This window comes from Mustela erminea, chromosome 6 (assembly GCF_009829155.1).
Source record: "Mustela erminea isolate mMusErm1 chromosome 6, mMusErm1.Pri, whole genome shotgun sequence".
Lineage (NCBI taxonomy): Eukaryota > Metazoa > Chordata > Mammalia > Carnivora > Mustelidae > Mustela > Mustela erminea.
In genome coordinates, this window is record NC_045619.1 from 19,937,782 (window position 1) to 19,951,021 (window position 13,240).

General features: G+C 35.4%; 1 protein-coding gene and 1 long non-coding RNA gene across 3 annotated transcripts in view; one reads left to right on the forward strand and one right to left on the reverse strand.

Annotated features, from left to right (window-relative positions):
- SLC5A8 (solute carrier family 5 member 8) overlaps nt 1–13,240 on the forward strand; it is a 67,005-nt gene that overhangs the window by 23,183 nt on the left and 30,582 nt on the right. For both annotated transcript variants that reach the window (XR_004286671.1, XM_032346618.1), the window contains exons 8-10: nt 1,353–1,441; nt 2,325–2,437; nt 6,463–6,530. Coding sequence is in view for 1 of the 2 variants with exons in the window: in XM_032346618.1 (XP_032202509.1) it covers nt 1,353–1,441; nt 2,325–2,437; nt 6,463–6,530 (270 nt within the window). In the remaining variant the exon portion in view is untranslated. The remainder of the gene's footprint in view (nt 1–1,352; nt 1,442–2,324; nt 2,438–6,462; nt 6,531–13,240) is intronic.
- On the reverse strand, nt 658–9,875 carry LOC116592953. Its single transcript, XR_004286673.1, has 2 exons — nt 9,830–9,875; nt 658–734 (listed from the first exon to the last, which is right to left on the reverse strand). It is a non-coding gene; the product is annotated as an uncharacterized LOC116592953 (long non-coding RNA).

Genomic DNA, 13,240 nt, shown 5'->3' on the forward strand with positions numbered 1-13,240 from the left:
CCTGAGGGGGCCAGTCCGAATATGAAATATCACCCCCGAGGACTTTTGAGAAAATTGATATTAGGGTAGAGAATTTTAGGTCTTGTTATCACAGTAACAATGGAAATAATGTTTAAGTATGGAATACTGCTTGAAGTTACACTTTTAAGATATCTTGGGAACACTGGGTCTTGATTTCATATAGAGATAAGTTCTGTTCCTTCTGAGACTAAAAAATTAGTAAGCTTTGGATGAAGTGGAAACATTTGTAAAATGACTAAACACTGACCCTTGTAACATTGGAGCTTGTTTGTCTACATACTGTAACAAACTTTGTCAAATGAAATCAGAAGAGGCTGATGAGATAGGACATGACATCCACTCTTTACTATTGGAGAAGGACTTGAAAATGTTTCAGTGCAAGTGAGAGGAATTTTCCTAGAATATTATCCTCCTAGGATCCTTTTAATTTAAAAATCAGTTTTGCCAGAAGACTATCATGTGACATAGTACTGAAGTAATAAACCTTCCTATCCTTATTTAATATTATCTTTTAAAAAGTAACTTATCAGAAAGTAAGTTGGTATCAGGAACTTTTTTTTTTATTTAAATAGGGCTAATAGTTTTGTCGTATTGTATTGTATTGTATTCTTTCAGTGTTCCAAGATTCATTGTTTATGCACCACACACAGTGCTCCATGCAATACGTGCCCTCCTTAAAACCCACCACCAAGTTCACCTAACCTCCCACGCCCCTCCCCTTTCAAACCCTCACCATGAGAGACTGTGGTATCAGAAGCAAATTTCAGGAACTTCCCAAGGTTACTCTCTACTTGTCACTATGTCTCATACTATATGCAGCTATAATTATACTTTCAGTCCTGGGCAGTGATTAAAGTTCACAAAGGTCTTTGAGTTATCTGTAAAGTTAACTTAAGTTACTTAAGCATAGAGGTATGTAAAATATTTCCTTTAAATTGATTTATTATTCCAAAGAATGAGAACAGCTACCTTTTATCAGGCATTTACTGTATTCCATGTACTATACTAAGAGCTTTACATAGATGATATAATTTAACTTTTATAACAAGTCTGTGAGGTTAGTTTTAGTACCCCTGCTTTACAGATGAAGAAACTAAGTCTTAGAGAAGTAACAAAGACCACTTCTGTCTGAATCCAGACCCTGTGTTCTTAACTACTCTGCTATTATTTTAAGTATTAGCAATAAAAGAGTTTAATTTTTCATATTTAGAAATTTAAATTATATGGAATAGGTTCCTTTAGTTCTTGAAGAACACAAGATAAATGAGGCATTAATTAATTTTATTTGATAGCAAATAGCACTCAGAAGTAAATTTTGGAATTTTTTTCAGCTCATGCCTTATTTGGTGCTGGACATTCTGCAAGATTTTCCGGGACTTCCTGGACTTTTTGTGGCCTGTGCTTATAGTGGAACATTAAGGTATAAACTATGACTCTAATAATACATGGTTTTCCCGTTGGGATCTTTCTTTTGTTATTGGATATTTTGGGGGATAAAGCTGAATTCTGTATATGAGCACCAGTGTCCCAAAGCGGGTAATCTACTCCATGTATTTTCTCTGTTGTTCTTACTTTTATCCATGTGAACTATCAGTCTATTAACCTCAGTCTCCACTTTTAACTTGGGCTCTAGACTGCAATACATCATCACATACTATGTAAGGTCATCATAAAAATGATCAATTGATGGTAGTGTTCACTGATTATCAAAAAGGGATGCCTACAGTCTTAGTTTAAACTGTATGTATATCTAAACATGGTCAAATGGAAAATTAGAATTAAATCTCCTATTACATGCTGAATAATATACACTGTCCAAAGAATCTTGTTCTGCCTTTCAGCTTACTCATTGTACTTTTTTCCAGTGTTTGTGCCAGGGAATGAATTCTTATTACTAACATGTACAGTGTTTGTTAGTGAGGATCCAGGAAATTAATAGTATTGATATTTATGGCATATGTTTCTGAGGATTTATGACAGTCCTTTCTATGCACAAAAAGGAATATATTTTAAAGTCATTATATAGTAGTACTATGTAGTCTGTGTAAATTCTCTCCATAGACACTAAGGATTTATTTCAAAGTGGAAGCAACATAAAATTCTTCTCCTCACTATCAACCCTATGGATGTTGCCTGAATCATTCTTGGATGATAGCAGCTTCCAGAAAGAGGGTGTTGTAATCATTAAAAATATAGTAGAAATCTGGTTATAATGACAGTTTGGTTCCCCCTTTCTTATTCCTACTTAAAGTACTATCAAAGTTAAAATATTGTAAATCAAAAGATTGATTTTTCTCTTACAGCACAGTGTCCTCCAGTATTAATGCTTTAGCAGCAGTAACTGTGGAAGATCTAATTAAACCTCACTTCAGATCGCTCTCAGAAAGGTCTCTCTCTTGGATTTCCCAAGGAATGAGTGAGTTTCCATTTTCATGATCCCATTTTACCTTGAGGAGATGATTTTTAGAAATACCAGAAATCTTGGGCACCTCGGTAGCTCAGTTGGTTTAAGCAACTGCCTACTGCTTGGGTTGTGATCCTGGAGTTCTGGGATTGAGTTCTGCATCGGGCTCCCAGCTCCCTGGGGAGTCTGTTTCTCCCTCTGACCTTCTACCCTCTCATGCTGGCTCGCTCTCTCTCAAATAAATAAATAAATAAATAAATAAATAAAATATTTAAAAAGAAAAAAGAAATACCAGAAATCTTTTCCATGGAAGATATAGAGTAAGAACCTATGAGTGTTAATGTATATATATATATATATATATATATATATGCATGCCTAAATGTAGTCATGCTGTATTTGCAATCAAGATTTGAGAGACACTTCAAGCAATTAATTGTCAGGGGACCACGAAGAACAATATCCAGGGGTCCTTATTTTTTTTTTAAGTTTTAACTTAAATTCCAGTTGATTAACATACAGTGTAATATTAGTTTCAATGATTCAACACTTCCATACAACACTCAGTGCTCATCATGACAAGCGCAGTCCTTAATCCCCATCACCTATTTCATGCATCCTTCTACCCACCTCCCTTCTGGTAACCGTCAGTCTGTTTCTTGATTTGCCTCCCTCTTTTCCCCCGTCTGTGCTTGTTTGTTTTATTGTTAAATTCCACATATGAGTGAAGTCATACGGTATTTGTCTTTCTCTGACTGACTTATTTCACCTAGCATTATATACTCTAGCTCCATCTATGTCGTTATAAATGGCAAGATTTCATTCATACCACATTGTCTTTATCCATTCATCAGCTGATGGACACTTAAGCTGTTTCCATAATTTAGCTACTATAGACAATGGTGCTATAAACATTGGGGTGCATGTATCCCTTCAAATCAGAATTTTTGTATTCTTCAGGTGAAGACTTAGTACTGCAATTGCTGGCTCATAGCGTAGTTCTAATTTTAACCTTTTGAGGAATCTCCATACTCTTTTCCACAGCGACTGCACCAGTTTGCTTTTCCACCACAAGTGCAGGAGAGTTTGCCTTTCTCCATATCTTTGCCAACACCTGTTGTTTCTTTTGTTGTTGATTTTAGCCATTCTGACAGGTGTGAGGTGATATCTCATTGTGGTTTTGATTTGTTTACCTGATGATGAGTGATGTTGAGCATCTTTTCAGGGTCCTTATTTGGCTATCCTTTTTTCACTTCTTCCTATCCCAAATCTATGTTAAAATTCTTAGCCACAGAAAAAATTCAACCCTTTTCCTTTCCAAACTTTAGCCAACAGTTTTAAGAAATACCCTTAGTTTGGAGCCAAGAACCACATTTTTCTTCTTTATTACATAAGAGAGCACCATCAGCTTAAAGTACAGAACACTGGTGTACACAACTGATAAATTATCGAACACTACATCTGAAATTAATGAGGTACTATATGTTAGCTAATGGATTTTAAATAAAAAAAGAAAACCTAACCCCCCCCCAAAATAGAGTAAATAGTCTGTGTGTATGAATTAAAGATAAAGAAACAAAGTATTAGGATTTTTGACCCGTCTTGGTTGTCTATCCTATCTGTACATGTAGACTGCCCTGGAGATAGTCAATTATATTGTACAAGAAATGTTCAACTTCTATTAATAGGTTATAGGATCTTATTAGGGGTTAAATATCAGTTGCATGGAAATGTTTAAAGACCCCAGTTTCCAGATGTCCCAAAAGTACCAACTGGACTCAAAGGAATCCGGTTACTGTACTTCATTCTTTGTGTTTGAAATTTTGGTTATATGTATTCTAGAATGAATGAGTAACAAACTTATTTTTAAAAAGAATGTTTAACTTCAACTGAGTAAGACTAATAGACTGTCAAAGAAATAGTAAATAATATTCTATTTTGAACCATAATTCTATATGTAATCATCTTGACTATAGCCTGGAATAAATACTTAATTTATATTCTTTGGTGTCCCTTAAATTTAAATAACATTGCACCATCTTATTATGTGCCTAATTTTCATCCTGGAGCATAATTTCAGAATGATACAATGCTTCCTAAAGAGTATTTAGATTGGTTCATTATAGGATTATTGAAGCTATATGCTTTTAAATAGAAACTTTTGAAGCCAGACAGACCGTCTTGCTTTACCAATTTGTTTGCCTCAAGCAAACCCAATAACTCAATACAGCTCGAATTTTTTTGTATGAAAAATATTGCAAAAGTATTAATCTTGCAAGTTCTATGAGATTTAGAGATAATGTGTATAAAATAAGAAGCACTAGCTGGTGCTCAAGGAAGGATGTTGATGGTAATTAATAACAAATCAACTCTACTAGTGTAGATGAGGTTTTCATTGACTTTGAAGAATTATATAAAGTCATTATCTTGAGGTATGAACAGTAGGGACATCATAAAGAAGAACATGGAAAGTAATTTGTATGTGTTCCCATTAACTTTGAATACCAAAACCCCATAGTGGTGACCATTCATGAGCTATCAGATATAGAAGAATCAAACTATATATGTTGGAAATACTATTTACACTAGGATTTGGAGGCTTAAAAAATCATTGTAACATGAGCTCTATGTAAAAACTTAATATAAGTTTTCCATTCAGGTTCAATAAGGTTATTTACCCAATATACTTAACAAAGATGTGACTTCTAGTGTAAATTAGATGTAATGAATGTACTGATTTTATAATGAGCAAAGTTATTACTCTTTTTATGTTTTGATTTTTTTTAAAGATTTTATTTATTTGACAGAGAGAGATCACAAGTAGACGGAGAGGCAGGCAGAGAGAGATAGAGGGAAGCAGGTTCCCTGATGAGCAGAGAGCCCGATGTGGAACTCGATCCCAGGACCCTGAGATCATGACCTGAGCCGAAAGCAGCGGCTTAACCCACTGAGCCACCCAGGCACCCTGTTTTGATTTTTTTTTTGTGTGTGGGAAATTATATTGACTGATTCCAGGTGATTTGTGCTAAATGAAAATATTCAAAAATAAAAATCTGAGGCCAGAGTCCTGGGATTGGGCCTGCATCAGCTCTCTGCTTTGCTGGAAGCCTGCTTCCTCCTCTCTCTCTCTGCTTGCCTCTTTGCCTACTTGTGATCTCTGTCTGATGAATAGAATCTTTTTTTCAATTTTTTAAATAATTAAAAAAAATTTTTATAAACATATAATATATTATTAGCTCCAGGGGTGCAGGTCTGTGAATCTCCAGGTTTACACACTTCACAGCACTCATAAATAAAATCTTAAAAAAAAAAAAAAAGGTAAAACATGTATTTGGAGAAAATGTGGAAAGTATAAAAACCGAAGGAAAAAAAAACCCTATAATTATAATCTGAGCAACAGTGGTGGCTTGAGAATTCTTATAAAGTTTGGGAAAACAAGTTGGTAGAATGGATAACATCAGACTTGATATTATCTTTCTTTGCTAGTTTAACAGAAAATGCTTAGTGATGTTGGAGATTACAAGAGGGCTAAAGGTCCTAAACCATCCCTTGGTGTGGATTGTCACTTCCTAGAAGAAATGAACTCTTCAGATCAGACAACTCTAATTTCTCATGTTTATTACTGCCCTCCCCCATCATGTCATACAGATTGTGTCCTGTTTCTGGCAAACTGGAAACAGAGACCTGAGCCTTCCTTTATAAAACAAATGTTTATGGAGGATTAGATTAATAACATAATAGTTCTTAGCTTAAAAGTCTCTATGGTTAATGCTAGGGATTTTTTTACTTATATAACCTAATGTTGTCACTAATCCCGGTACACAATATCAGAGTTTTCTTTCCCCTTTGCACACTGCTGATCCCGTAGGAAAACACCCCTTCCCTTTTTTTGGCTGGCTCTGATGTATGTGGCCAATTTTCACCACAATCATATCAATTACTTTGAATCAAAGACAAGGTAGCTTGTTCTATTGAGAATTCTAATCCTCTCCGTTCTCAGTCTGAATTTTACACTGGCTTTTATGTCATCCATTTAGGTGTGCTCTTTGGAGTTCTCTGCATTGGAATGGCTGCACTGGCATCACTAATGGGAGCTTTGTTGCAGGTAAGAGCTGATTCTGCAAGGTTTGAATCACAGACACTGAATTCTTCCTTTTTTAAAATGTTGATGTGACTATCCTTCCAGACTTCTCTAGTCATCTATACAAAGCAATTGCAAGGAACTGAATTGCCTAAATTCTTTAAAATTTTTTTAAATTAAACTTTCTATTATGATATAATTGTAGATTTATGTGCAATTTTAAGAGTCAATTATCATATGGTTTCACTTATTTGTGGAGCATAACAAATAGCATGGAAGACATGGGGAGTTAGAGAGGAGAAGGGAGTTGGGGGAAATTGGAAGGGGAGGTGAATCATGAGAGACTATGGACTCTGAAAAACAATCTGAGGGGTTTGAAGTGGCAGGGGGGGTGGAAGGTTGGGGTACCAGGTGAAGGGTATTATAGAGGGCACGGATTGCATGGAGCACTGGGTGTGGTGAAAAAATAATGAATACTGTTATGATGAAAATAAATAAATTAATATTTTAAAAAAAGAAATAATAGAAAAAGATCCCATATACCCTTTATCTAGTTTTCCTCAATGGTGTGAGACTTAGATTGATGTTCCTTCCCCCGCTTCTCTATAGATGTACAGTTGTAAAGGCTGTGTTTCTGTGTGTCTGTCCCTCTGCCAGTAGTATACAGTCTTGATTTTTGTAGCTTTATAATAAGTCTAGAATCAGGTAAACTAATTCCTTCCACTTTATTCTTATCTTTCAAAAATACGTTAACTATTCTTGTTCCTTTGCCTTTCCATATAAAGTTTAGAATAATCTTCTGTATACCTAAAAAAATGTTGCTTAGATTTTGATAAAATTACACTAAACCTATATATCAGTTTGGGGAGATTTGACATCTTTACTATATTGAATCTTTGAATCCATGAATATAGTATATCTCTTCATTTATTTAGATCTCTGATTTTCCTTATAACCATTATTTAATTTTCAGTATATAAGTTCTGTGTATATTTAGTGATATTTATACCTTACAATTAATAAATTGTTTTAAGATTTTTAAAAAGACACTTATTTGAAAGAGAGTGTGAGCATGAGTGGGGAGAGGGGCAGAGGGAGAGAATCTCAAGCAGATTCCCCACTGACTACAGGTCCCAAAGTGGAACTCAGCCCCACAATTCATCAGATCATGACCTGAGCCAAAATCATGAGTTGGATACTTAACCAACTGAGCCACCCAGGTGCTCCATAATTTTTTAAAGTAATTTCAGTTAGTTAACATACAGTGGTCTATTAGTTTCAAGTATACAAAATAATGATAGTGATTCAATGATGCCATACATTTCCTGGTGTTCCTCAGGACAAGTGTGCTCCTTAATCCCCATCACCTATTAATCTATCCTGCCATCTACCTCCCCACTAGGAACCATCAGTTTGTTCTCTATAGTTAAAAGTCTGTTTCTGTTAAGGAGGGCACAGGTTGCATGGAGCACTGGGTGTGGTACATAAACAATGAATTTTAGGGGCACCTGGGTGGCTCAGTGGGTTAAAGCCTCTGCCTTCGGCTCAGGTCATGATCTCAGGGTCCTGGGATCGAGTCCCGCATCGGGCTCTCTGCTCAGCAGGGAGCCTGCTTCCTCCTCTCTCTCTCTGCCTGCCTCTCTGCCTGCTTGTGATCTCTCTCTGTCAAATAAATAAATAAAATATTAAAAAAAAACAATGAATTTTAGAACCTTGAAAAAATTAAATAAAATTTTTTTTCAAAGAGTGTTTCTTGGTTCATCTCTCTCTCTCTACTTGTTTTCCTTTGCTCCTTTGTTTTGTTTCTTAAATTCTACACGAATGAAATCATATGATATTTTTATTTCTCTGACTGATTTATTTTGCATAGAATTATACTCTGTAGTTCTAGCCCTGTCATTATAAATGGCAAGATATCATTCTTTTTTATGACTGGCTAGTATTCTCATATATATGAGCTTTTTTCTGCATCTATTGAAATGATCATATAGTTCTATCCTTTCTCTCTCCTTTTTTTTTTAAAGATTTTATTTATTTATTTGACAGATAGAGATCACAAGTAGGCAGAGAGGCAGGCAGAGAGAGAGGAAGGGAAGCAGGCTCCCTGCTGAGCAGAGAGCCCGATGCGGGACTCGATCCCAGAACCCTGATATCATGACCTGAGCCGAAAGCAGCGGCTTAACCCACTGAGCCACCCAGGCGCCCCTTATCCTTTCTCTTATTGCTGTGATGCATCACATTGATTTGCAAATATTGAACCACCCTTGCAACCCAAGAATAAATCCCACTTGATTGTGGTAAATGATTTTTTTAATGTATTGTTGGATTCAGTTTGCTGGTATTTTTTTGAATATTTTTGCACCTATGTTTATCAAAGATATTGGCCTGTACTCTTTTTTTTTGTGGTGTTTTTATTTGGTTTTGGTGTCAGGGTATGCTGGCCTCATAGTGTGAATTTGGAAGTTTTCCTTCCTTTTCTATTTTCTGGAATAATTTGAGAAGAGTAGGTATTAGTTCTTCTTTAAATGTTTGATAAAATTCACCTGTGAAGCCATCTGGACTTCTGTTTTTTGGGGGGTTTTTGATTAATGATTCAGTTTCTTTGCTGGTAAGTGGTCTGTTCAAATATTGTATTTCTTCCTGTTTCAGTTTTCATAGACTACATGATTTTAGGAATTTATTTCTTCTAGATTATCCAATTTGTTGTTTTTCATAATATTCTTTTATAATTATTTGTATTTCTGTGATGTTGGTTGTTATTTTTCCCTCTCTCATTTGTAATTTTATTTATTTGAGACCTCCCTATTTTTCCTTCATAAGTCTGGCTAGAGGCTTATCAATTTTATTAATTTTTTCAAAGAACCAGCTCCTGTTTTTTTTTAATCTATTCTTCTATGTTTTTAAGTTTCTGTATCATTTATTTCTGTTCTGATCCTCATTATTTCCTTCCTTTTACTAGTTTTAGGCTTTGTTTTTCTTTTTTTCTAGCTCCTTTAGGTGTAAGGTTAGGTTGTTTATTTGAGACCTTTCTTGCTTCTTGAAGTAGGCCTGTGTTACTATAAGCTTCCCTCTTAGAACCACTTTTTATGCATTCCAAAGGCTCTAAACCATTGTGTTTTCATTTTCATTTGTTTCTGTGTACTTTTTAATTTCTCATTTTGCTTCCTAGTCAACTAGTTGACCCATTCATTGTTTAGTAGCATGTTCTTTTTAATTTAATTTTTTTCAGTGTTCCAAGATTTATTCTTTATGTACCATACCCAGTGCTCCATGCAATATACGCCCTCCTTAATACCCACCACCAGGCTCACCCAACCCCCCACTCTCCTCCCCTCCAAAACCCTCACTTTTTTCTCAGAGTCCACAGTCTCTTATGGTTCATCTCCCCCTCCAGTTTCCACCAACTCACTACTGCTCTCCTTCACCCAATGTCCTCCATGTTATTCCTTATGCTCCACAAGTAAGTGAAACCATATGATAATTGACTCTCTCTGCTTGACTTATTTCACTCAGCATAATCTCCTCCAGTCCAATTCATATTGATACAAAAGTTGGGTATTCATCCTTTCTGATGGAGGCATAATATTCCATTGTATATATGTATCATATCATATCTTTATCCATTTGTCTGTTGAAGGGCATCTTGGCTCTTTCCACAATTTGGCGACTGTGGCCATTGCTGCTATTCAGGTACGGATGGCCCTTGTTTTCACCACATCTGTATCCTTGGGGCAAATACCAAGTAGTGCAATTGCAGCATCATAGGGTAGCTCTATTTTTAATTTCTTAAGGAGTCTCCACGCTGTTTTCTAAAGTGGCTACACCAACTTGCATTCCCACCAAGAATGTAGGAGGATTCCCCTTTCTCACCTCCTCTCCAACACTTGTTTTTACTGTCTTGTTGATTTTGGCCATTCTAACTGGTGTAAGGAGGTATCTCAATGTGGTTCTGATCTGAATCTCCCTGATGGCTAAGGATGATGAACATTTTTTCATGTGTCTGTTAGCCATTTGTATGTCTTCATTGGAGAAGTGTCTGTTCATGTCTTCTGCCCATTTTTTTGACATGATTATCTGTTTTGTGTGTGTTGAGTTTGAGGAGTTCTTTATAGATCTTGGATGTCAGGCCTTTGTCTGTAGTGTCATTTGCGAATATCTTCTCCCATTCCATGGGTGGCCTCTTTCCTTCCACCACTCTTTCCTTTGCTGTGCAGAAGCTTTTGATCTTGATGAAGTTCCCAAAGTTCATTTTTGCTTTTGTTTCCTTTGCCTTTGGAGACATATCTTGAAAGAAGTTGCTGTGGCTGATGTCAAAGAGCTTACTGCCTATGTTTTCCTCTAGGATTTTGATAGATTCCTGCCTCATGTTGAGGTCTTTTATCCATTTTGAGTTTATCTTTGTGTATGGTATAAGAGAATAGTCAAGTTTAATTCTTCTATACATAGGTGTCCAATTTTCCCATCACCATTTATTGAAGAGACTGTCTTTTTTCCACTGTATATTTTTTCCTGCTTTGTCAAAGATCAGTTGACCATAGAGTCGTGGGTCCATGTTATTTAACCTCCATCTATTTGTGGTCTTTCAGATTTTTTTCTTGGGTTGACTTCTGGTTTCATAGTGTTGTGGTCAGAAAAGATGCATGGTATAATTTTGATCCTTTTTAATTTGTTGAGGTTTGTTTTGTGGCTTAATATGTGAACTATTCTGGAGAATGTTCCATGTGCACGTGAAAGAATGTGTATCCTGCTGTTTGGTGATGGAATGATTTAAATATATCTGTTATATCCATCTGGTAGTATGTCATTCAAAACCATTGTTTACTTGTTGATTTTCTATTTAGATGATCTGTCCGTTGATTTCATGGGGTGTTAACATCCCCTAATATTACTGTATTACTGTCAATTAGTACCTTTACATTTCTTATTGTTTAATGTATTTGAGCATTTCCATGTTAGATGCATAAATATTTACAATTGTTATATCTTCTTGTTGGGTTATCCCTGTTATTATTATGTAGTGTCGTTATTTGTCTCTTGTTAGAATCTTTTTTTTTTTATTTTTAAAGATTTAATTAATTTATTTGGGAAGGGAGAGGGAGAGAATCTCAAGCAGACTGTGCTAAACATGAAGCCTGACATGGGGCTCAATCTCACAAACCTGAGAACATGAGCTGGAATCAAGTGTCGGACACTTAAACTACTGAGCCACCCAGGTGTCCAAGAATCTTTTTTTAAAGTCTAATTTGTCTGATACAAGTATTGCCTCTCCAGCTTTCTTTTGATGTCCTTTTGCATGATAAATGCTTTTCCACCTTCTCACTTTTAATTTGCAGGTGTGTTTAGGTCTAAAATGAGTCTCTTGTAGGAAACATAGAAATGAATCTTGTTTCTTTATCCATTATGTCACCCTGTATTTTGATTGTAGTGTTTTGTCCATTTATAGTTAAATAATTATTATTTTTTTTTAAGATTTCATTTGTTTATTTGAGAGAAAGAGAACACAAGTAGGGCGGTGGGGCAGAAGGTAAGGGAGAAGCAAATCCCACCACTGAGCAGAGAGCCCAACACAGGGCTCTTTTCCAGGATCTTGGAATTATGATCTGAGCTGAAGGCAGAGGCTTAATTTATTGAACCATCCAGGCACCCCTCACAGTAATTATTGATAGATATGTACTTATTTCTATTTTATTACTTGTTTTGTGATTGTTTCTGAAGATTTTCTCTGATCCTTTCTTGTCTTTCTTTCATGATTTGTTGGTTTTCTTTAGTGATAAATTTGGATTTCTTCCTCTTTATTCTTTGCATATCTATTACCAGTTTTTGATTTGTGGTTACCATTAGGTTTGTATATAACATCTTCTGCATATAGCAGTCTATATTAAGTTGATGGTTGTTTAAGTTTAAACCTATTCTTTACTCCTCTACTCCCCAAGTTTTAGGTATATGTTGTCATATTTTACATCCTTTATTTTGTGAGTTCTTTCACTGATATTTTTTAGAAATATTCATTTTTACTGTTTTTGTGTTTCCTATCTTTATACCATTACTTATAGTCTTTCCTTTCTACTCATAGAGTTCCCCTTTAGTATTTCTTGCAGGGCTGGTTTAGTGGTCGTGAACTCCATTCATTTTTGTTTCTCTGAGATACTCTTTATCTCTCCTGTTCTGAATGATAGCCTCGCTGGATAGAATGTTCTTGACTTCACATTTTTCCCATTCAGCATTTTAAATATATATCATGCCCTTTCTTTTATTTATTTATTTAGGTGGGCCAATGGACATGACAGTCCTTTCTGACATGGAAAGTTTCTGCTGAGAATTCTGCTGATAGCCTTATGGGGTTTCCCCTGTATGTAATTGTTGTCTTTTGTCTTGTTGCTTTTAAGATTTTTTTTCTTTATATTTTACCATTTTAATTACAATCTGTCTTTATGTGGATTTGCTTTTGTTGATTTTGTTGGGGGTTCTCTGTGCCTCTTGGATCTGGATATCTGTTTCCTTCCCCAGATTAGGAGTTTTCAGCTATTATTTCTTCAAATAAATTCTCTGCCCTCTTTTCTCTCTCTTCTTCTGGGATTCCTATAATATGAATGTAACTCTTTTTGATGGAGTCGCTGACTTCTCTAAGTCTATTGTCATTTTTCCTCATTCTTTTTTCTCTCTTTTGTACAGCTTGATTACTTTCCATTACTCTGTCTTCTAGGTATTGATTTATTTCTGTGTTTTTTCCAGTC